Consider the following 23188-nt stretch of genomic DNA (forward strand, 5'->3'; position numbering starts at 1 on the left):
AGGCTAAAAGAGTTGTATTTTTTTGATCATAGTGAAAACCGCAGCAACCGTGGACGTAACCCTATTCTAGGGTGGACCACGTAAATTTGTATGTGTGATTTATTTGATTCATTTTTTCTTCTTTATTTATTATTTCGTGTCTCACCGATCTTGATTAGTAACGATCAATTCCTAACATGGCCAACTACTTTACTATGGCATTGTATTACTATTTCTTATATTAAGGTACCAACATCATTTATAATTAAAAAATTAACACGTTCTTGATGGATAGTATAGTTGATTTACACATTATTGATGATTTTCTTTTTTCTTCTTTTATGTATTTTGTATGTCCATTTCAACTATATTATGTTTAGATCATCAAGATCCATAGATAAAAGATTACACATGGGTAAGTTAGATTGTTTATTTTCAAATCCTAATCCACAAAACACACATAACCAAGAGATTGAACGCTATAATAAACAACTCAAAACACAATTATTATAAACATCACATGATAACAGGGCCAAGATAACACCTGCAACCCTCATACCAGGTCATGGCATAGAAACCAAAGACCCAGTAATCAACCACAAACTGACTCAACACAAACTATAATTATTTAGGGTAGTTTGATCACTTAATAAAATTAAAGACAAACCACAAATTAAAGATGAAAAAAAGCAGAAGACATAGTACAGAGCAAGCCACTCAAAAGTTAAAAGAGGTGGTGGTGCTTCTTGCCATGGGACTCTTCATCTTCTTCCTTGGCATCTTTCTTCTCATGATGCTCATGGAATGCATACCCACCAGATCCAACTGCAGCCACAGCTGCTATCTCTTCCTCTATCTTATGCTTGTGGGCATGCTCTGGGTCTTTCTTTGACTGATGCTTCTCATACTGTAATAATCAGTAAGAAAAAAAATAATTCTTTTCATAATTTTTCTTTACAGAAGAAAAATAATCAAAACATGCTTGGAAAAAAAATTCAAAAACAAGGTAAATACAATATAAACGGCTATATTTATTAGATAAACCAAATGATTCAAACAGAAATATTTTTATTCTGTTATAATATTAAATAATTAAGTGATCTAAAAGTTTGAATAATTAAAAGAAATATATATTATTTTATTATTTATACATATTCACCCATGTGAAAATTATTTAGAAAAGAAAATTAAAATGTTAAATTGGAAATTCCAAGGTTGAAAAATTAATAGTCCCCAATACATTCTTATCACTTCAACTAGCGGTAACCCGTGCTATGCACGGGCAAGTAACAAAAAATGATAAATAATGTTAAACATGTTAAAAATTAACAATTAAATACTATGATATTTATTTAGATGTGTATTGAAATAATATATTTAGTGATCTTACTATATTTAATTAAATAAATTTTAGAAGAAAAAAAAGTTGAACTGAAAATTAAGAGTAAGAGTGGATTCTGTAAATATAAGATATAGATAAAAACAAATTAAGTTTAAATTTGAAGATAAACTATAAATATATATATACATATATATATACATATATACATATATATACGAAAATTGGACAAATCCTAGAAAAATGAGGTAGAGAGAAATTCAGTAATTGAAAAAAAAAAAAAACAAAGTTGAAATTTAAAATTAAAAAATAAGATAAGACAAACTTGAAAAGAAAAATAAAATCTAATATAACTCTAATAACAGAAGAAATGGAGAGGGTAATAATTAAAAAATTAGATAAGAGTGAAATGCCACTTATAATTTTTTAAAATTTGTAAAAAAAATAAAAATAAAATAAAATCGAGGTAGTATGTTAAAAATCATATAAGATTTAAGTGCCACTTATAATTTTTTAAAATTTAAATTTTGTGTAGTTAAAAAATAAGCAATTATGTTATCTTATTATACAAATTTTAACTCTATTTTGTGTCTACTACCTATAATTTAATCAAATTTTGTCTTCTAAAGTTACTTAATTGAAATAAGAAAGAATAAAAAATTATAAGAATATAGAAAGTGAAAATCAGATAAAAATAGAATAAACTTAATTAAAAATCAAAAGCAAGAATCGATCCTGTAAATATAAGATAAAGATTAAAAAAAAAATCAAATGCAAATTTGAAGATAAATTATACAAATATAGAAAGAGAAACTTAAATAAATTGCAAAAGTAAAAGAGAGCAAAAAACATAATATGAGATTTAAAACATGTGCTTCTTTTTACATAAGATGCTAAAAATTTTGCATAATTAGTTAAATCACCCGTTTAATTTCTTTAGAACGTTATTTTTGTTCTCCAATCTTTTTGCCTAATTTCATATTGTCATAGAAGTTAGGTTTTGAGATTTATAAATTTATTTATTTATTTATTTCAAATATCCTTGGGTAAGACATAAATTGATGAAGAAATTTGAATTAGAGTCAAACTCATCTTTTATTTTTAAATATTTTGAAAATCTTTTTTGTTTAAATATTTTGAAAATCTTTTATATCCATGCCATAAGTAATTAAAAAGTGAAATAAAAAATATAAAAAATATAAGAACAAATAGAAAAATAGAATGAGAGAAGAATAGATGTGCCACGTAGGAAAGAGGTTCATGAGATGTTAGGATTGAGAGTTTTGTTTTGACGAAGAAATTTGAATTAGAGTCAAACTCATCTTCTATTTTTAAATATTTTGAAAATCTTTTATCTTTAAATATTTTGAAAATCTTTTATATCCATGCCATAAGTAATTAAAAAGTGAAATAAAAAATATAAAAAAAAGATAAGAAAAAATAGGAAAATAGAATGAGAAAAGAATGAATGTGCCACGTAGGAAAGAGGTTCATGAGATGTTAGGATTGAGAGTTTTGAATTTTTTAAGAGATCACTACATTTGCTTATATATATAATATAGATAGATAGATATAGATTCTCAATATTTTAAATATATTGATTATCCTTTAAACTTTCAAAGAAAAATAAATTTAATTTTTATACTTTTATAATTATATTAAATGAAGACTAGACTTGGTGTTCAAGCATTTGCTTGCTTGACTTTATGCCACATGTCCTTCATTTTTAGATAAAAGGGATAAGACTCAAAAATTCCGTTTGCGAACCGCCGGTATATATTAAACAAAATAACAAATGAATTCCGCTAGTATATATTAAACAAAATAACAAATGAACTTGGTTGGTTTCCAGTTAAAAATTTAACTCAATTACAAGGTTGAAATTTTTTACCCATAACAAACAAAGATATAAGTAAAAATTTATGAAAAGATTCAACTAGACTTTAAAATAATTGGTTAAGGCATTTCATAAACTCTTATCAGTAAGAGCGACAGTTAAAATTTTAATTAGATCACAGCTAATACATGTGCAATTCAGGTAATTAATAATAAAAATAAATAATAAAAAATTTAATATCATAATATATATATTGCTTAAATAATAATTATGTTCTTAATGAAACTCAAGATCTTAACTTCAAAACTTATTTACGATGTATAATAATATTTTTATTTTAATATATATAAAATTACCAAGTCATATGTAAACGAATTTAGGAGTTCACACGTAATAATAGTATAGATAGATGGATACATAAGGGAAGAATAATAATTACCAAGGCAAAAGTGCCAGCAGCAACAGCACCAAGCTCACCAAGGTGCTCACGGTGCTTGTGCTGCTTAACCTCTTTCTCATAATCAGGGGTTTCCTCAGAAAAACGAGGAGGTGCTGTAGTTCCATAAACACCAGTACTCTCACTATACTCACTCCCTCCACCACCGCTTCCATAGGCGTTGGTGGTCTCACCATAGGTGGTCACTTCTTCAACGCCACCGTATCCGGTGGTGGTGCCACCATATCCGGTGGTGGTGTCACCATATCCGGTGGTGGTGCCGGAATAAGGAGCTGAATCGATGGGCTTGTCTTCGTCGTCCTTGTGGTGGTGGAAGTGGTGGTGGTGGTGCTTCTCTTCGGCCATTGTGGTGCTGATCGGAAAAAAGTAGAATCAACGGTGGTGATTTGAATAGGAAGGGGGTGATTTGAAATGTTTTGCGATTTGTTTGTGAAGATGACGGAGTGGTTGGTGCTGTATTTATAAGTGGTGGTGAGATTATGGAATAATGTTTTATGTATTAATTAATATATTAATTAGTATATTAATATATAATGTGATATAATTTAAATTTTTTTTGATATTTATAATTTGTATAATGAATAAGATCAATAATAATATTAATATATTAATTAATACATGTAACATTGATAAATTTAATGCTGTGTTTGGGTGAGGAGGGATTTGAAAATAAAAAGAGATAAGCTATGTGAAATTATATGAAATATAAGTATATTTTATTTAAATTTCACCTAATTTTTTATTTTTTATTTTCAAATTTCTACTCAAATTTTCTAACCAAACCCAACATAAAAATTCATAACTTAGAGGTATGGTGGGTGGCCTTAAATGCTATTGTGGATGGTCACGATTTCGTTATGTTCACGGATGTTTCTCAACTTCCAATAAAGTCTCAATAATCCTCACTCAAGTGAGAAATTAAAAAAGTTTGTAGTAATTCTATCTACAAAAATTTCAAAAAACCTATTGTACTGTACCGAAGTCAAATACAAGATTTCTTATACTAAGGCGGAATTCACATGATATTGAATCCACATGTCAACATATGTTTGGCTTATGTGTTCTTAATATTATTGCACAAATTTTTATTCAATGTGACATACATATGATATTGAATCCACATGTCAACATATGTGTTTGGCTTATGTGTTCTTAATATTACTGCACAAATTTTTACCCAATGTGACATACATATGGAGACTCCACCTCGTGTAAAACTTAATTTTGAAAAATGTTTGGTGGTCCGAAAATATGTGGCTCGAATAGCTCGAAAATGGCAAGACGATGTCGTTTTACATACAAAACGATGTCGTTTTGGTTGTTTCAAGCCATTCGAACCACATATTTTCGGGCCACCAACCATTGCTGCTTATTTTTTTTATTTTTTTTACATTTATGTCTTATTTTGTAAAAAAATTTGTATCTATTAAAAGATTATAAATTTTAGTTAAAAAACAATGATGTTAGTTTATGAATATACTGATCATTTGATTATGACTTACAAGTAGGAGAGTTTGCGGTTTGGTTGTGATTTGTGAACCTTCAATCCGCCATTTATCCAAAACTAAGTAGATTGAAAAAAATTAATTCGCAACTGTTCTCCGGATTGACAGATGGATGCGAATCGGTTTGGCTGTTTATATTTTACAGATTTTCAACATAATAAAACTTGTCTACATAAATTTTTGTTTTTTTTTTTTTTGGATAACTATCCAATCTGTCTTATTAATAATGACTAAAAACATAGATAATAATTTAACAAACCAGTATGTTAACAATGACTGCAAACTAAAGATGTTCGCGGTTCGGTTGCAACCTAGAAGCTTTCAATCCGTCATCTATCCAAAATTAGGCGGACTGGAGAAAATCTATCTGTATCTGTCCGCTTGTCATCACGTATCCGTCCAAAATGTAACAAATGTGTTCGATTTGATCGATTTAGACGGATCAATATATCCGCTAAGTAATCCTACTTACAAGTATTTTTCAAATTCCTAATAGGAACTTTACTAGATGTATAACCTTTTTCAACTTTGAAATTGTTACTGTTAGAATTTACCATCACCTACCACACACTTACCATCACCTACCACACACTCACCTACCACACTCACCTACTCCTCACCTACCACCACCTAACCTACATCTATATAATCAATCAATTGTAACAGAATCATGTATCTATCAATAAATCAATAATACATCAGTTTATTTTACATGGTATCAGAGCAGGTTTAGAACCTAATATTTTCGCTTCACCGGCGGGCGGCAACCTCACCTTAGCCGTCCGCCGGACCTCAACCTATTCTGCTTATTTTCTACACATACCTTCCGCTCTCCACAGCCGTACCTATGCAAGAAGAGAAGCTTCGCTCCATCATTTCCTTCCACGAATCTTCTTCGTGGCTTTCACACATCTCTCCTCTCAATTTCTCAATACCAATCAATTTTGGGTAAGTAACCTTATTAGCCGTCCGCCGGACCTCAACCTATTCTGCTTATTTTCTACACATACCTTCCGCTCTCCACAGCCGTACCTATGCAAGAAGAGAAGCTTCGCTCCATCATTTCCTTCCACGAATCTTCTTCGTGGCTTTCACACATCTCTCCTCTCAATTTCTCAATACCAATCAATTTTGGGTAAGTAACCTTATCAGCCACCAAATCTTTCCCGGCAGTCTTCCCCAATTCTTGCGAGGACTTAGTAACATCGAGTATGTCATCCACAACCTGAAACAACAACCCAATACATCTCGCAAACTTTCTCAGCTTCTCAACTTGTTCATCAGACCCACCTCCCAAAATCGCCCCAAGAACCACAGACCCCTCCAATAAAGCCGCGGTCTTGTGGCGATGAATGAGAGACATGGTGTGGATCATCTCCACCGCGCACACCGCCGGCATCGCCATGGACTGGTGGCCGCCGACGAGCTCGCAGGCGGCGATGCAGAGGACAGGGCGGATCCGCTTGCCGCCGATACTCTTCTTACTTGGGCTTACTACTGCCAGGGAAAGAGCATAGATGAGCTGAGGCAATCTCTGCTCTTCGCAACTCTGGAGCTAAAAACAACACAGCACTAGCTTTTGAAATCTATTTTTCACCTCTGCCCATGAACACCACCGACAGAGAGCACATGCATACACATGCTCACCATTCCACATTTTTGAACTAAATAGTGCTGGTGGGCCCTACCACTAGCCAAACCAATTTATAATCTTGATTTCTCACTTCTTTTCACCGAATTCCACTCAATTTGTCTCCACTTTGCATTTTTCTCTTTTTTTATTTCTTTTGCTTTTTTTTTATCATGCCATCCACCTGAGTTTGTCCCTCTCTCTCCTACGTTTGCTTTCAAATTTAATTATTATTATTATTTTTTTCCTTTCTTTATTTTATTGTCTCAAAAAAAAAAAAAAAATTATATTAATTACATCTCATTTTTCTGCTCAGTCTTGTACCTTCAAACCATTTAGATTTGCACAATACACTCATTTTATTTCTAGCGGGACTTCGCCCTGATCACCATTCTACACCAAAAAAAAAAAAAAAAAAAAAAAAAAAAAAAAAAAAAACAAACAAACAACCACACCTACAGTGGGATTTTTCTTCTCTACTCTGCCGCAGATCTCTTCTTTTTGCCTCCGTCCTGGGCAGTCCTTGACGGTGTTGCCTCCGTCTTTCCCGTGCCACCAAGCAAGTTTCCTACTCCCTGCTCCTCCACTGCAGCATATGGCGGCCCTCCAAATCGGAACATCACGGTGGCCTTCCGCTTCAGCTCCTTGTTTTCTGCCCTTAGCACGCTTATCTCTGCTCGCGCATCCTTATACATGCGTTGGAGCAGAGCCAGTTGGGCGTTCAAATGCTGCACCTCATTTGTCCTACTCTGCAGCCGGTTCGACAAATTTGTAACCGCCGTCATGCTTTCCACACATGCCTTCAAAGTATACTGATTGGCCTCCACATCCGACTGCACTGCCATTCTTTGCTCCACAGACCGCATCGGAAAGTTCAACGGAGTAAACTCCGGGGCGCTTGGTTGAGGTTCCAGTGCCACCGCACCAGTTCTCTCTCTTGTTGACTCGTTGAGGTCGGGAAAGAGGGTGAGCAGTCCACGGGAAGACGAGGACGAGGCCATTTTCTGGGCAACAGAGTGTTACAGAATATCTCTCGCAACAGAGTGTTACAGACTCTCTCTCTCAGCACAACGAAGAGCTTTTCAGACTCTCTCTCTCAGCACAACGAAGTTTTTTTTTCAGAGGTTTTTCGCAGCTTTTCTCTGCCTCAGCCTCAGCCTCAGCCTCCGTCTTATAGCCGAGGCAGCCACGCGCATCGCGCGCCTCTTGCCACTAGCCGACAAACGGGCACGCACGCCAAGGCACCCACGTGCCTCGCCATCATGTCCGGCACACCTTTTGATAAATTGGGCACGCCTTTTGATGGCACGCCTTTTGACAAAATTGGGCACACCTTTTGAGGGTGCAACTTTTTCAACGGTCCGACATGACCCCATAAACTGTCCCGACATTGATTCCGGTTAGCATCTCCAACGGTCCGACATGACCCCATAAACTGTCCCGACATTTGATTCCGGTTAGCTTTTTCAACGGTCCGACATGACCCTATAAACTGTCCCGACATTTGATTCCAGTTAGCATCACCAACGGTCCGACATGACCCTATAAACTGTCCCGCATTGATTCCGGTTAGCATACAGTGTCCTCTACAACGTTATGACACCACCATGCAGTGTCCTCTACACCGTTATGACACCACCATACAGTGTCCTCTACCATGTTATGACACCCCCATCCAGTGTCCTCTACACCGTTATGACACCACCATACAGTGCCTTCACCAATGGTCTGACACGACCATACAGTGTCTCCTATCTTTTTTTTATTTTTATGTATTTTCTTGTTTTGTTCATCTCTCCAAACTCAAGTTGGTTAGTTTCTATCCTCCTTGAGTTTGCGGGGGCTGTTAGAATTTACCATCACCTACCACACACTTACCATCACCTACCACACACTCACCTACCACACTCACCTACTCCTCACCTACCACCACCTAACCTACATCTATATAATCAATCAATTGTAACAGAATCGTGTATCTATCAATAAATCAATAATACATCAGTTTATTTTACAGTTACTATGAACTTATTATTATTAGTTTTTTCAAAACATAATCCAAAATTTTAAAAATTTAGTATCTTGTGGGTTACAATAATAATAAAAAAAATTGATTCACTCATTTTAAATTATAAATACTTTTTAAATTATTTTTTTTTATTGAGACTGTATGTATAATTTATGAGTTATCAAAGTCAACATCCTGAATACGACCTGACCATTTTCCTTAGGAAAATGTTTGGTAGCTCAAATTTTTGTGGCTCAAATGGCTCAAATCTGTCAAAACGACGTCGTTTTACACACAAAATCTGTCAAAACGACGTCGTTTTGACAGATTTGAGCCATTTGAGCCACAAAAATTTGAGCTACCTAGCATTGTCGTTTTCCTTATATCCAAAGGTGATCTACGTAGGATAATGCCAATAATGCTACATTTGTGATACAGTTATACTATAGTAGATCTCTTAAATATTATCTTTATTTTTTTTGTATTTAAATTAATTATCAATTGACAAACAAGCATATTGGATTTTTTTTTTTTTGAATTAATTTATTTGTAAATTCGTGGAGATCCATTCTCCTCAAATTTGACCAAAAAAGGTCTTTCTTCACGATGAGGACTTCTTCCCTTTAGATATCATAGCAAAAATATCAAAAATAAATAAAAACATTATCAATCATAAAAATTTATCTCAAATTTTATTCTGGAATGAGTGTATAATATAAATTTAAAATTAATCAAAAGTGAATCACACTTATAATAAATATAAATTATTAAGTTTTTAAAATATTTTCTAATATTACTAATTGCGAAAAAATAAAACACCAATCACGGAGGGGTGTGTTGTAAATTGGTGTAAAAGGAGGCCCCCCCTGACTTGTGGTCTCCTCCAAATGAATACTGGACGGTGGTTAGAGGGACCCCCACATAAATATGGATAACCTATGGAGTCCAATGCCGCGTGGCTCTCTCTTTGCCGACTATCTTTTATTGTTTTATTTTAACTGCTTTGACAAAGTTGAAAGTAGCATTTAGCTTTAGTTTTTTACATTATTTTTAAAAAATTTAATACAAAAGTAATGGATACTATGTTTAATTGAAGAAATTGCACTCACTTCTTTTGAGATTGAAAAAAATAATTAATTAATTTTATAAGTTTGACATAATTATTTTGATTTCTTTTTTAGTAAGATTAAAATGATCAAAATTAACACAGATAATGAGTAGACACTAGAATAAACAAAATAAATATATGTTTTAATAGAAAAGAGATTATAATATTATCTTTTCATCTCTACCTCTCTTGAAGTATTGTGTGAATTTAAACATCAAGGATGTTGATGTAATTATGTAAAAATTATAAGATTAACTATACTTTTCCTTAACCATAGAGGAAGTAAGGTCATGTTTGTTTGAATGAGACTGGATAAGAAAGATTGTAATCCATTAGACTATTAATCTGAAAATGATTATTCTATTGAATTCAATGTTTGATTAAAATATTATGAAGAAGGGTAAATGCTTAATAGATTATTTTACTCTTTTCAATTGTTTACTAAGTAATAGCAATACTAAATATGTCTTCAGTATTTTAATTATTTTTGGATAGATTAAATAAAAAATTATTTTATTTTATTTTTTAAAAATTAAATAAATTTATTTTTAATTAACTAAATTAAATAAATAAAACATCAATAAAAATTTATGTTATTTTTAAAATAAAATGTTAAATAAATTTATTTTTTTAAATATTAAATATTAAATAATGAAATTAAATAAAAAAATCAATAAAAATTAAATAATGAAATGAAAAAAAAATAACAACAAAAACTTGAAACAAAACATCAATAAAAAATCTATAAAATTTTATTTAAAATATTAAGTAAATAAACATCAATAAAATTAAATTATTTTATTTTTTAATTTAGATTTTTATATTTTATTTTATTTTACTAAATACAATACATAATGATATCAAATACTTGGAGGGCAAATGTGTCATTTTACAACTTAGGGATTGTTTGGGATGACCTAAATAAGTGTACTTTTTGTATATTTACGAAAAGATGTGCAAAAAAGTAGAGAAATGATGTGATAAAAAAAGATAAAAAGATGAATTATTTGAAGTATGCCAAACTTTGCCTTAATCCCACAATTTCTATTCCAGATCCCCTTAGGACACAGTAGTCTAACTAATTCTATCTCACATCCCTTAGGACACAGTAATCCAACATATATGGGATTCATAGTCCTAAGAAATTCCTAATTCAACCTACAAATTCCTAATAGACATTATGGTAGATTGGATATAGAGTCTAATCTCACCCTCAAATCCTTCCAAACAAACTCCCTAGTGTAACCTTATTAGTTGAATTTGAAGAATAAAGATTAAGAACTCTGATTTTGAAACTCTAAAGAGTGTTATAGTGATGTAATAAAGACTGGGGCTCACATCACATATGATGCGTGTATCTATGTTTTTTTTTACCCTCTTATCACATCACTAAAATTTTCTTTAAAGTGTTAAAATTAAAACCCTCTATCTTTATTCTAATTTATAATACCACTTGATCTTGATGTTTGATTTATTAGAATGGACACTGCATAGAATTTCATCTGGTCAAACTGACCGTTAGAAGGTCAAGGTCTCAAAGTCACTATAACAAATCAAACACTATTTTGTAGTTTTTTCTTTATTTGTTTATGAGATTTTAAAAACGCAATTGTAAGGTTGCCCAAAATGGATTTAAATTATAAATAAGATCTCTGTATATGAAATTAATACTGTAACATTAAATATTTTTTAGACTCTATATTGGCGAAACCATCTTGCACTAAAATTGTGTTATATAAGCAAAGGTAACTCAACCATTATGTCACTTAGCCCTGTCTAAGGCTCTTAAAAAAATTTAAATTTTTTTTATTGTTGAAGGCTCTGATTTTTCAAAAGTCTAATGAAATAATAAATCATTTTAATATTTAGTCTAAAATCTTAAAAAATCTTGGGTCGTTACTATATCTAAGATCTTAAAATTAAATGGAATTGGAATATGATACTCAGAGCTATATGTTAGAGAAATATTATAGAATATCTACCAGCCATTACCATTAAATGAAATTAATTACTCATAAGTCTTGTTGACATTTTAAATACACCATTAAGTCCTCAACTGTCCATATTATCCTCACTACATCTACCAACACTATTAAAGGTCCGTTTGGCAAGTTAGTTTCGGGCTATTTTAGCTACAAAAGACAAAATAGGCTATTTTAACCATAACAAACAAAACATCACATCCAACCCATAATTATTACACTCTTCTCTCACAAAAAAAGTCAAAAAAGCCAAAAAGTCAAAAAGCCCTTCCCAAACTAAGCTTCTTAGCCCAGGCTAAAATAGCGAAAAAAGTCAAAAAACCCAAAAGCCAAAAAGCCAACACACTTCCCAAACGAAAGTCTTTCTCTGTTGTCATCAATGGTGCTCGCGTCAACTACCGTCCTTGTCCTCCTCCCTCGTTGCCATCATCGCTCACCCCACACCACTGTCATCCTCTCTTGTTGATTGCCATCGACATCACCGTTGTTGCCACAATCCTCCCTTACCAATCTATTGTCTTTGATGACAAACTTCGTCGATGGCTTCAGATCTAGGAATTTTCAATGCAGATCTACTATCTTCAGCTCTAATTTGGTACTATACATGGTTTCCAATGAGATCAAGACTTTTTAAAGACCACTGTCGCCTCCACTATCATCATTGTCGGCGACCTCAACTACCACTTCTTCCACTTTCACCATTGCTTCCACTGCGCTTTGCCGCAGGGTCTTCTCTCTCTCTCTATGTCTCTCTCTCCCTTCCTCTTTGTGTATTGAGGAAGATCCCAATGATAAATCTGTTTAAACCAGCGATAAATCTGTTTAAGCTAGTAATAAATCAGTGATAAATTCATTTAAACCAGTGATAAATTTGTTTAAACCAATGATAAGCTAGTGATAAATTTGTTTAAACTAGTGATAAATTTGTTTAAACCAGTGGTAAGTTTGCAGTGTAGAGACTAGGGGTAAAAATGAAAAATATTGTTTGATTTTTTTTGAATAAAACCTACTGAGTAATAAAAATCGGTCCATAGGAATGGTACGTAACTCCCATAATATTATAGATAATTGTACAAAAGCCCTGGCCCAATTTAATTTAATTTAATATATATATATATACCAACATCTGATATAAGGCAAATTAATTTGCTATTAAAATATAGGAGAGTCAGTTATAAATTACTAAAGAAAATGAAAAGTTGTGTGAGTCTCTCAACTTTCACAGATTGAAGTATTAAGTAATCACATATAGGTTGGTTAGGTTGGGAAGTTAGCTACAAACCCATATTGTTTAATTTTAAAATTATAATTTGATTGTGAAGTTATATTTTAAATTTTAAATTTTAAATTTTCAAATCATGATTTGAAAAGAAAAAATTTGTTTAGTTATAAGTTTTGAAAATAGTTGTGGGATGATTTGTAATTCTTTTTTTCTTTTAATTGATTGATATATAAAATGTGAGAGAATGTGAGAGAATGTGATAGGAGATAGGAGATAGGAGAGATGTGAAAGAAAAAGTGATTGATTGATAATAATAAATAAATAAAGAGATGAGTTTTGAAAGTAATTTTGATTTGTACTTCAAAAATATGTTTAGTTAACATGTTGTATTTGGCAAGTTGGTTTGTGGTTAAAATAGCCACAAAAGACAAAGCCTCTGTTTGGCAACTTAGGTTTTGGACTTTTTTGACTATTTTAGCCACAAAAGACAAAATAGGTTATTTTAGCCACAAAAAACAAAACATCACATCCAACCCATAATCATTACACTTTTCTCTCACAAAAAAAGTCAAAAAAGTCAAAAAGTCCTTCCCAAACCAAGTTTTTTAGCCTAGGCTAAAATAGTCAAAAAAGTCAAAAAACCAACCCACTTCCCAAGCCAACCCAAAATAGGCTATTTTAGCCCCAACAAACAAAACATCATATCCAATCCATAATCATTACATTCTCTCTTACAAAAAAAGTCAAAAAAGTCAAAAAATTTAAAAAGTCAAAAAGCCAAAAAACTCTTCCCGGACCAAGCTTTTTAACCCAGGCTAAAATAGTCAAAAAAGTTAAAAAGTCAACTCACTTCCCAAACGGAGGCTTAAAAATAAAGTTAAGTTTTGAAAAATAAGCCAAACGTTACCAGTGTGTCAATGACAGTTTTGATATTAAAAAATATTTTAATCGATCTTTTTTTTTTAATTTTAAAATGATAAGTTCTTGATTTAGTCACATCATTTTGTATAATTTTTTCTATTTAAATCCTATTTTGTATATCATTATCAAGTAAATCTTGGGTTAGATGCCATCACCAGCTAATCAGAAACTTCAAATTGTGATAGTAGGCATTACAATTTGTAAGAGGAGCTAATTTGAGCCCATTAAATTATTTAGGCCCAATAGCCCAAGATTGGTGGGCCCGAATTTATTGCAAGTCCAAGAATCGGTGGGCCTAGATTTATTGCCATCAAACGGGCTGAATCGCTCTAAGCCTCGAAAGGGTTCGGATCCACGAACTTAGAGACTTACTCGGGCCCGGACTCGAAAGGGTATTAAGCAAGCCTAGAGATCCGAGGCACTCGGACTCGAAAGGATTCGGACCCACGAATCTAGAGATCCGAAGTACTTGGCTTCGAACGGATTCAGACGCAATCTAGAAGTCGCTCCGTTAATGAGTCCCAGAACACTTGCGGGCTCGGAGCTTTCCGGGATCTACGCACCAGAACCATGGGCGTAATGGAGTTCGAACAAAGGACCCGATCCCGAGGACGGTGAGTGGAGATAAATTCACTCTTCGGTTAAACTAGCCTATACCCGGGTCGAGGTGGCACGACCCCGGGGGGTCCATGAGACTCGGCAATATTTTTGCGGCAGGACGTCCTCTGGGACTACCCCTGACCCTTTGGGATGATTGGGGATCATTGGTTAGGTGTGGCTAAGAAGAAGGGTTCGCCGAGGGATTGATCTCCTCTTCGGGGTTTTCTCATCCTCGGAAAAGTCACCTCCTCGGAGAGGTCACCTCCTCGGAGGGGTCACCTCCTCGGACAAGGTGGTTAGAGAGAATATCCCCCATGTGCCTTGCACATGGGTTCCATCCTACATCATGAGGTGCCTATAAATAGCACCCACCCATAGCTTTACAAGGGATGGATTTTGGAGATTTTTAACTCTTGGGAAAGAACTAATTTCCCTTCTCCATATCGACCTTGAGAGTGAAAGTGGGAGATCAATGGGAGAGCCTTGCCATTATTCTATTCTCTAGCCATTTTGCCTTCTTCTTCACCCAATCTCTTATCTCCATCATCTCCTTTGTTGTTGTGTTCCTAAGTTGAGATCATTGAAGAATCTAAGCCTCTCATCATATTCTAGAGAATTCGAAGTTGTTCTTCAAGGATCTTTGAAGATCTTCGAATTTTCCAACTCCTTTCTTGAACCCTCTCCTACATTTTGGCGACTCTGCTGGGGAGGCGGATTGGTTAATGGTCTCAACGAGATCTGGAATCCACACAACTCCAACAAGGATGGCGGGAGAAGATGAAGTTCACCAACAAGGATCCTCTAATGGTGGTGATGACAGAACCATGGCTCCAGATCAACCACTTTTGCTTGAAGCCATTCAAGGACTTCAGAATACTCAGCAAGAGATTCTTACCACTCTTCAGAATCTCACTCACACCATGTTAGTGATGAGTTCTAACTTTGCACCGGCGCCAAACGGAAATCAAACTGGTGGTGGAGTTATTCCCGCCGGAGCGCAAAATCAAATCCAAGGAGAAGTAGGCCCCAATCAGCCTATGGCTCATGGCAACACGGCCACAGTAACACATGCTCAAACCACAGTAGGCGGCGGCAGTTTGCCCATACCCGGGCTCCATGGCATGCCAAGCCAAGATCCAATGGTGACTAGGGGAGTTTCTGGTGTAATGAATGGTGCTCCGGCGACTGTTGGTGTCCAGGAAAGCATAAGGAGCATGATGGCGCAAAAGGGAGCTCTGCCCGTATCTAATCTTGCCATGCCACCAGTAAATGTTACCCAAGCACCAAGCGGGCCTCCTTTGGTGCCGACAACAAATCTGCAAGCACAACCCGGTATAGCGGCGCCGTGCGGTGGACTCTATGGGCCTCAATTCAATATCCCATCACCAACTGGCTTGTCTATAGGCGTTGATGGCCAGTATCGTCAAATGTCCTCACCAATGATGAATTCGCAGCACCAGAATGACCAAGACGCCCCTAGCTCAGTCTTCGGGTACATAAGCCAAGTCCCGGGAATACCACCATCAAACTCTCTCCCTCAACAGTTTCTCACTCTCGCCGATGTGCAGGCCATGTTCGATCTCGAACGGGGCAAGAGGACCTTACCCTCTTTGCCTGATCCAGACGTCAAGCCGCCTTACCCCATTGAGATGCTGAGTTATCCATACCCTGAGGGGTATACAGTGCCGAAGTTCATCAAGTTCGACGGCAAACAAGGAAATGCCCGAGAACATGTTGTGCGATTCATCGAGACTCTAGGTATTCATGGTTCAAACCACGTCCTCCGACTGAGAGAATTCTCTAAGTCCCTCACCGACCGAGCATATAGTTGGTATGTTAATTTGGCCCCAAACTCTGTCCGAAGTTTGGAGGAAATGGTTAACAAATTCCACTCCAAGTTCTTTCAAGTGGCGGAGAAGGTGACCACACTTACATTGTGTAAAGAGAAGCAACAAGAAAATGAAGACATCCTTGACTACGTCAAAAGGTTTCAGGACAAGGCCGTGGATTGTCATGAAGCAGTTGAGGAGAGTTATCTGGTTCAAATTTGTCTAGAAGGGGCATTGAGCAGGTACAAAATGTTTCTAGTTAACCACAAGCTACCCACCTTCTCGGCATTAATAGAAGCAGCTCGGAACATTAGCATTCCTCAGGCTCAGGAGTCCGGATTCAAAGCCAGTTACAAGACTAGTTTCAAGTCATCTCGTGGACCTATCGTTGCTGCTGCCTCTGCCCCGGATACCCGAAATTCACAAGGAGGAGGTCATAGAGGCCAGAAAAGAAAGCAATATAATGGTGAAAAGGGGAATGTTTCTTATCCATGTGGAATCGAGGAAGTGAAAGCTCTAGTTAAGGAATGGGTGGCTGACGGAGAGCTAAAATTGCCTTATGTTGAAGAAATGCCATCAAAAAAGGACCGTGAGAGCCCTGAATTTTGTGTCTACCATCGTACATTGAAACATCCGACAGAGAAGTGTTGGACTCTCAGGAAAATCTTCAGAGATAAAGTCGAGGCAGACGAATTGAGGTTCAAAAAACGAGAGACTCAAGACATCCGAGAACAACCATATCCTCAACACCGAGACAAGGGCAAGAATGTTGCTATGATAGCCTATGAAGGCCCAATGATCGAGGCTATCGCTAATCTCGATGACGATGACTGTTATCTGGACGACATCCTCGAGCCAGAGGGTGAGCAAGTTTACTATGGAAGTGCTCTCGATCCAGAGGGCAGAACATTTATGACTCATGGCGAAGATCCCTTTGATCCAGAAGGAGGAGAAGAATACTATGGAAGAGGAGGACACCATGTTTATGTGGCATCTTATTTTGAGGAGACCGAGGAGATGGTTAACTACGAGCCTCCAAGAGTGGAAAAAAATCCGGATCACTATGCCAAAACCCTGCAAGACTGTGTAAAGTTCAAGCAGTTCTTTGACCAGCTTGGACTTTTCAGGGAGGCAAGAACGGAAATCACCAAGTCTATCATTAATATAGCCGAGGCACACCATGAGGAATGCATGTCGACTGAGGGGTCTATCCCAAGGAAGGCAAAAGAGCAATCTAGTGCCATTACTTTCGAGGCTGATCGAAAATATCCTTTTTCTCACAATCGCCCGCTTTATGTGACTGTTTTTATTAACGGGGTTGAGTTCAAAAGGGCCTTTCTAGATAGTGGAGCCTCTATCAACATTATGACTCGCGCTACTCTAGAAAAAGCCGGAATCTCTGAAGAACGCATTGTGAAGCAGCCGATAGTCATCACTGGCTTCGGTGGAGAAAGGAGAGTTACTATCGGATGCGTAACAGTTGATTTAGCCGTTGGAGAGATTCGCTCGGCCACCAAGTTCCATATTATCGATTCTGAGGCAAATTATCACATCATTCTAGGGAGGACCTGGATGCATAGATATGGGGCTGTACCATCGAGTTATCATCAGTGTGTTAAGGCTAAATGGGGAAAGAAGACGGTGACAATTCAGGCTACAGAAAGGCCTTTCGAGATCCATGAAGCTCATTATTCTGATGCCATCTACTTCACCGAACTGGCTGTCGAAGAAGTTCCCACTACCTCTAAGCCTCGAGGGATCAAAATTCCTCGTTGGGAGGATATCAAAGATGACAAGGAGCCGATGGCAGAGTCAAGTAAGCGGGCGATGTCCAGACCAGAAAGTCCGCCTATTCCTCGGAAGGTGATGAAAGTCCGAGAATGAGGCAAGATGGTGTACTATTTATGAAGGTGCGGGGAGTCGGTTTCTTCAGTCACCGACTCCGAGTCAAAAGAAGAGCCTCCTGACAATGATATAGTAATAAAGCCTGAAGTGGCTCCAGAATGCATGCAACATGGGCCGAAGCCTCAGCCTAAACAACTTATTGAAGTAGATTTGAGTGATGGACAAGATGCACCGAGGCCGGTATTCGTAAGTTCGAGCCTTAGCCCAGAGAAGCGGGAACAATTGTTAAAGTTGATAAGCCGATACTCAGATGTGTTTGCTTGGTCATATAAGGAAATGCCCGGACTAGATCCTGACCTAGTCTCCCACTATCTTGATGTGTTCCCAAACTCCAAGCCAATTAAGCAAGCTGCTCGAAAGTATCATCCAGATCTCGAAGAGAAGATTAAGGAGGAGATTGAAAAACTTCAACAGGCTGGTTTCATCCGGCCAATACAGTACCCCACGTGGTTAGCAAACATCGTGCCAGTAAAGAAGAAGAATGGCCAAATCAGAGTATGTGTAGACTTTCGAGATTTGAACAAATCTTGCCCGAATGATGAATTCCCTCTTCCTCACATCGACACCCTCGTAGATACTACCTCGGGACACCAGATGTTCTCACTCATGGATGGATTCAGTGGATACAATCAGATTAAGATGGCTGAAGAGGACGCAGAAAAGACTGCTTTTAGAACACCTCTCGAAAACTTCTTCTATACAGTCATGCCTTTCGGACTCAAGAATGCCGGTGCAACTTACCAAAGGGCTATGACTGCAATCTTTCATGACATGATCCATCATGAGGTGGAAGATTATGTTGATGATCTAGTGGTAAAATCCAAGAAAGAAGAAGACCATCTCCGAGACCTTGAGAAGGTATTCAAGAAGTGCCAGAAATTCAAAATGAGGATGAATCTTCTCAAATGTGCTTTCGGGGTGACGGCCGGGAAGTTCCTCGGGTTTCTTGTACATAGGCATGGTATCGAGGCAGATGAAGACAAGGTCAAATCTATCAAAGCAATGCCTCCCCCAAATTCTCAGAAGGAGTTAAAGAAGTTCCTCAGGAAGATGTCTTATATTCGGAGGTTTATCCCATCACTTGCAGAGATCTCTGCCCCTTTCGGCTCATTGTTAAAAGGAGATGCCAAGTTCGAGTGGAACCAGGAGCACCAAAAGGCCTTTGAGAGAATCAAGGCGGCCTTGACCTCGCCTCAGACCATGATAGCCCCGCAGCCCGGGGTGCCTCTAATGTTGTACTTAACTTCAACCCCCAAGTCCATAGGGGCATTATTGGTCCAAGATGTAGATGGAGCAGAATGCCCGGTGTATTACATCAGCCAGAAGATTCGAGGAGCAGAAGTCCGATATACTCCGATAGAGAGACACTGCTTAGCTTTGGTATTCACCGCCCAAAAAGCTCAGACATTACTTCTTAGCACATCAGATTCAGATTATTACTAGGAGTGATCCAATCCGATACCTCATCAGCAGGCCTGCTATAACCGGGAAGGTGGCAAGATGGTTGCTAGCACTGGGTGAATTCGAGATCACATGTGTAGCCCCCAAGGCGATTAAAAGCCAAGCCTTAGCTGACCTCCTTGCTCAAATTCCAAGTGGTGACTATGAACCAGTGAATGAAGAAGTAAGAGGAGAGGTATATGCAGCTATGGCTTCCAAGGAAAGCTTTTGGACATTGAGCTTTAACGGAGCAGCAGCCGGAGGTAAAGGAGGAACCGGGATAGTCCTTACAAGCAAAAATGGGGAAAAGTTATATTTGTCTTATAAACTGGATTTCCATTGTTCGAATAATGAAGCCGAGTATGAGGCTCTTATGTTAGGCTTGATAGCAGCTGAGAAGCACAGTATCAAGAAGATTCGGATTCGGGGGGACTCAAAGTTGATAGTGAAGCAAGTTTCAGGACAGTTCGTCTTAAAGGAGCCTGCCTTGGCCACATATCGAACAACAGTCCGAAGGCTTCTTGACAAATTTCAGAAGGTCAAAATAGAGCATATGCCTTGTTCCGACAACAAGTTTTCAGACGCCCTCGCTACATTAAGGGCAGGAGTTGATATCCCAGAGGAGGAGGCGACAATTATTATCAAGAAGAGAATAGAGCCTTCGATAATACCTGAAAACAAAGGCCTTCCGGAGGACTGGAGAGGAGAAGTCCTCGAACAACTCAGAAGCAAAGTTGGAAAATTGACTATGGCCAAGCTTGCCCAATTCATAATTATTCAAGGTGAACTTTATTTCCGAGGAGGTACCGGATTCCTAGCCTGGTGTGTTGGCCAACAAGAAGCAAGTTTCCGACTACAACAGATCCATGAAAAGTCTTGCGGGGATGTGGATATCAGTCTGTACAGAAAGATCCAAAGACATAGCTATGATGATGCATGATGGCCACAACCCGAGCAGCTGGTGAAAGCTTTCCAAATGATCTTGCAACTCTAGGGGCAAATTTCAACATTCCGTGAAAGAAGTCTACCTATGACATTTACAGTTTGCATTTACTGCATTGTGCATGAAGTTCTATCTTTCTTATGTTATGAAGAAATTTATTTCCTCTATATTATGTATCTCCATTAAAAGTTATTTTCTCTACATTGTATATCTTCATTGTGTTATGTTGCTTGAAACAGTTTTCAATTTTTTGTTGCCCCTCAAAGAAGAAAGAGAAATAGTAGACTCAGTTACCAACCTGAAGGGAGTTTTCTTGACATAATAGAAGTATACTTCCACTCGGACTTCCGAGAGATAGACTTGTTTCTGCTCGGACTTCTGAAGGAGAGCCTTCCGAGGGACAACTCTTGCTCTCATTAGTGCGGGTCTGAAGAACAGCCCTTGATTTCATCAATACGAGCTCTGAGGATCTTTCTTTTCAAAGTAGAGTGGACTCTTACTCGAACTCCCGAGGGATAGCCTTTGCTTCCATTAGCTACCGAAATAGAAGTGCGCATCCACTCGGACTTCCGAGGGATAGCCTTGTTTCTGCTTAGACTTCTGAGGGAGAGCCTTGTCTCCTGCTCGAACTCCCGAGAGATAGCCTTTGCTTCCATTAGCTGCCGAAGTAGAAGTGCGCATCCACTCGGACTCCCGAGGGACAGCCTTGTTTCTGCTCGGACTTCCGAGGGACAGCCTTGTTTCTGCTCGGACTTCTGAGAGACAGTCTTTACTTCTGCTGGTAGAAGCTTGGTAGACTCGGTTATCTTCCAGAGGAATCTTTCTTGCCAAAGTAGGGTGTGTGCTACTTTCGGACTCCCGAGGGACAGTCTTGCTTCTGTTTGGACTTCCGAGGAACAGCCCTTGCTCTCATTAGTGTGGGTTCTAAGGGCCCCGAGGTCGTGGATCTCAATCAAGAATTTATTTTCCTGAAATAGTAAAACCGACAAATGAGATGAGCAATATTGAGTTCAGAATATGATTCAAGCATTATCAGAATGGGGCAACATCAACAAATAATATCGATCTATTTAAGCTACAACAATTTTACTCCTCCGAACAAGTTCATGAAAATGCAACAATCAAGTTCTTGTCTCTTCGGGCCGGTTCCTCTCAAACCGACATAAAGCAACAATGTTCCAACAAAAGTTCGGCATCAACATTTTATTTTCTCTGAGTGTCCACAAAATCAGCACATATCAACATATGTTCTTATTCTCTGTTACAGTAAGTTTATTCTTCCAAGCGAAACATTCACCGAATATGGATATCGAAATTCATTCATCAAATATATAAAGTTCAATATCGGATTTCACTATTCTCGGAGCCACAACAATCAATTATCCGATAAGAAGATATATATACAATATGAGAGACTTATTTCCTCGGATTTCTTTTGCAACAACATTTATTTACTCTACAAATTTCAAGACGAGCAAGCCTAAGAAAATTTTCAGTAGCGGCATCAACAAAACTCGAAGGATTCAAATTATATCTCTCTACACCAATTAATCTTGGAAACATTAATACCCCATCTATACCAGATTTATCAACACAAGATCCAGCTCCAAAACATGAATTTCAAGACTACCTTTTATCATAAGTTCAAGATCCAATCGGAGGGGTTCAACAAATAGCAATATCAATGTGGATATCATCAACAACAACGGCACATTTGTTCCTTTCTCTTCAACAGAGCAAAGTGTCATTTTGTCTACATTCAAACCAAGCTTCTCAGTAAAGTTTCAAATTCCGGAATTACAATATTCAAACATTCAATATTGTGATTTTAGCAACATCAGATTTTGAGTCAACCAAAAGTGCTTCAAGCCTTGTTTCTATTTTAGAACAAGTTCAACAATAGGAGTTCAGAATCCAGATCTGGGGTCGAAATATAAAATTAAAATTATACAAATCCTGTATTATCTACCTCAAGCTGAAATTGCAAATTCTCAGTGTATAAATCAAGTTCTGCAAGCGTCAAAAAAAAAAAAAAAAAAAATCAAGAGAAGAAGATTTTGAGCTTATATTTACAAACCTGAGGCAGAGGAATTTCAGAAGCTTACCCACAGATCCAAAAATATAAGAAGAATGAGAAGAGGGTTTCAGCGAGCACTTGTTAATCTGAAATAACAACACAAAGAGGATGGGCCGATGACCGATGCCGCGTTGAGAGGGCGGCATGGTCGGCATTGGCTAGATCACAATTGAAGACAGTAGGTCAGCGGTGGCACGAGCTGTGCAGTGCTAGGCAAGACCACACACGTCGCGTTGAGTGGGCGGACGTGTATGGTCAGTGTCGGACAATCCGAAGCCGGAGGCAGCAGGCGGTGTGCAAGCGACGAAGTAGTTGGGCAGACCGACGCCGCGTTGAAAGGGCGGGCGTAGTCAGCGTTGGCCAGATCACGGCTGAAGACGGTGCCTGGAAATTGTGACGACGGCCG

General features: G+C 37.2%; 2 protein-coding genes across 2 annotated transcripts; both read right to left on the reverse strand.

Moving 5' to 3' along the window:
* Window positions 1–464: 464 nt before the first annotated feature.
* On the reverse strand, window positions 465–4410 carry LOC114270998 (uncharacterized). The gene is made up of 2 exons (XM_028212611.2): window positions 3595–4410; window positions 465–886 (listed from the first exon to the last, which is right to left on the reverse strand). The coding sequence occupies exons 1-2, from the start codon at window positions 3955–3957 to the stop codon at window positions 704–706; spliced, it is 546 nt and encodes a 181-aa protein (XP_028068412.2). The 5' UTR covers window positions 3958–4410; the 3' UTR covers window positions 465–703.
* Window positions 4411–6102: 1692 nt separating this feature from the next.
* On the reverse strand, window positions 6103–22453 carry LOC145793500 (geranylgeranyl pyrophosphate synthase, chloroplastic-like). Its single transcript, XM_082876343.1, has 2 exons — window positions 22286–22453; window positions 6103–6672 (listed from the first exon to the last, which is right to left on the reverse strand). Exons 1-2 carry the CDS (start codon window positions 22451–22453, stop codon window positions 6118–6120), a joined length of 723 nt encoding a protein of 240 aa, XP_082732469.1. The 3' UTR covers window positions 6103–6117.
* Between the last annotated feature and the right edge of the window lie 735 nt (window positions 22454–23188).

Source organism: Camellia sinensis, chromosome 6, assembly GCF_055761805.1.
Source record: "Camellia sinensis isolate YWXY chromosome 6, ASM5576180v1, whole genome shotgun sequence".
In the NCBI taxonomy this organism is placed as follows: Eukaryota; Viridiplantae; Streptophyta; class Magnoliopsida; order Ericales; family Theaceae; genus Camellia; species Camellia sinensis.

Excerpts from the sequence above, each read along its gene's own strand:
- LOC145793500 (XM_082876343.1), bottom strand. The coding sequence starts at position 22,453 with ATGACACTTTGCTCTGTTGAAGAGAAAGGAACAAATGTGCCGTTGTTG. Across the intron at positions 6,673-22,285 it reads ATCTTGTGTTGATAAATCTG|CTCCAGAGTTGCGAAGAGCA; the intron begins GTATAGATGGGG and ends TGTTGTTTTTAG.
- LOC114270998 (XM_028212611.2), bottom strand. The coding sequence starts at position 3,957 with ATGGCCGAAGAGAAGCACCACCACCACCACTTCCACCACCACAAGGAC. Across the intron at positions 887-3,594 it reads CTGCTGGCACTTTTGCCTTG|TATGAGAAGCATCAGTCAAA; the intron begins GTAATTATTATT and ends TGATTATTACAG.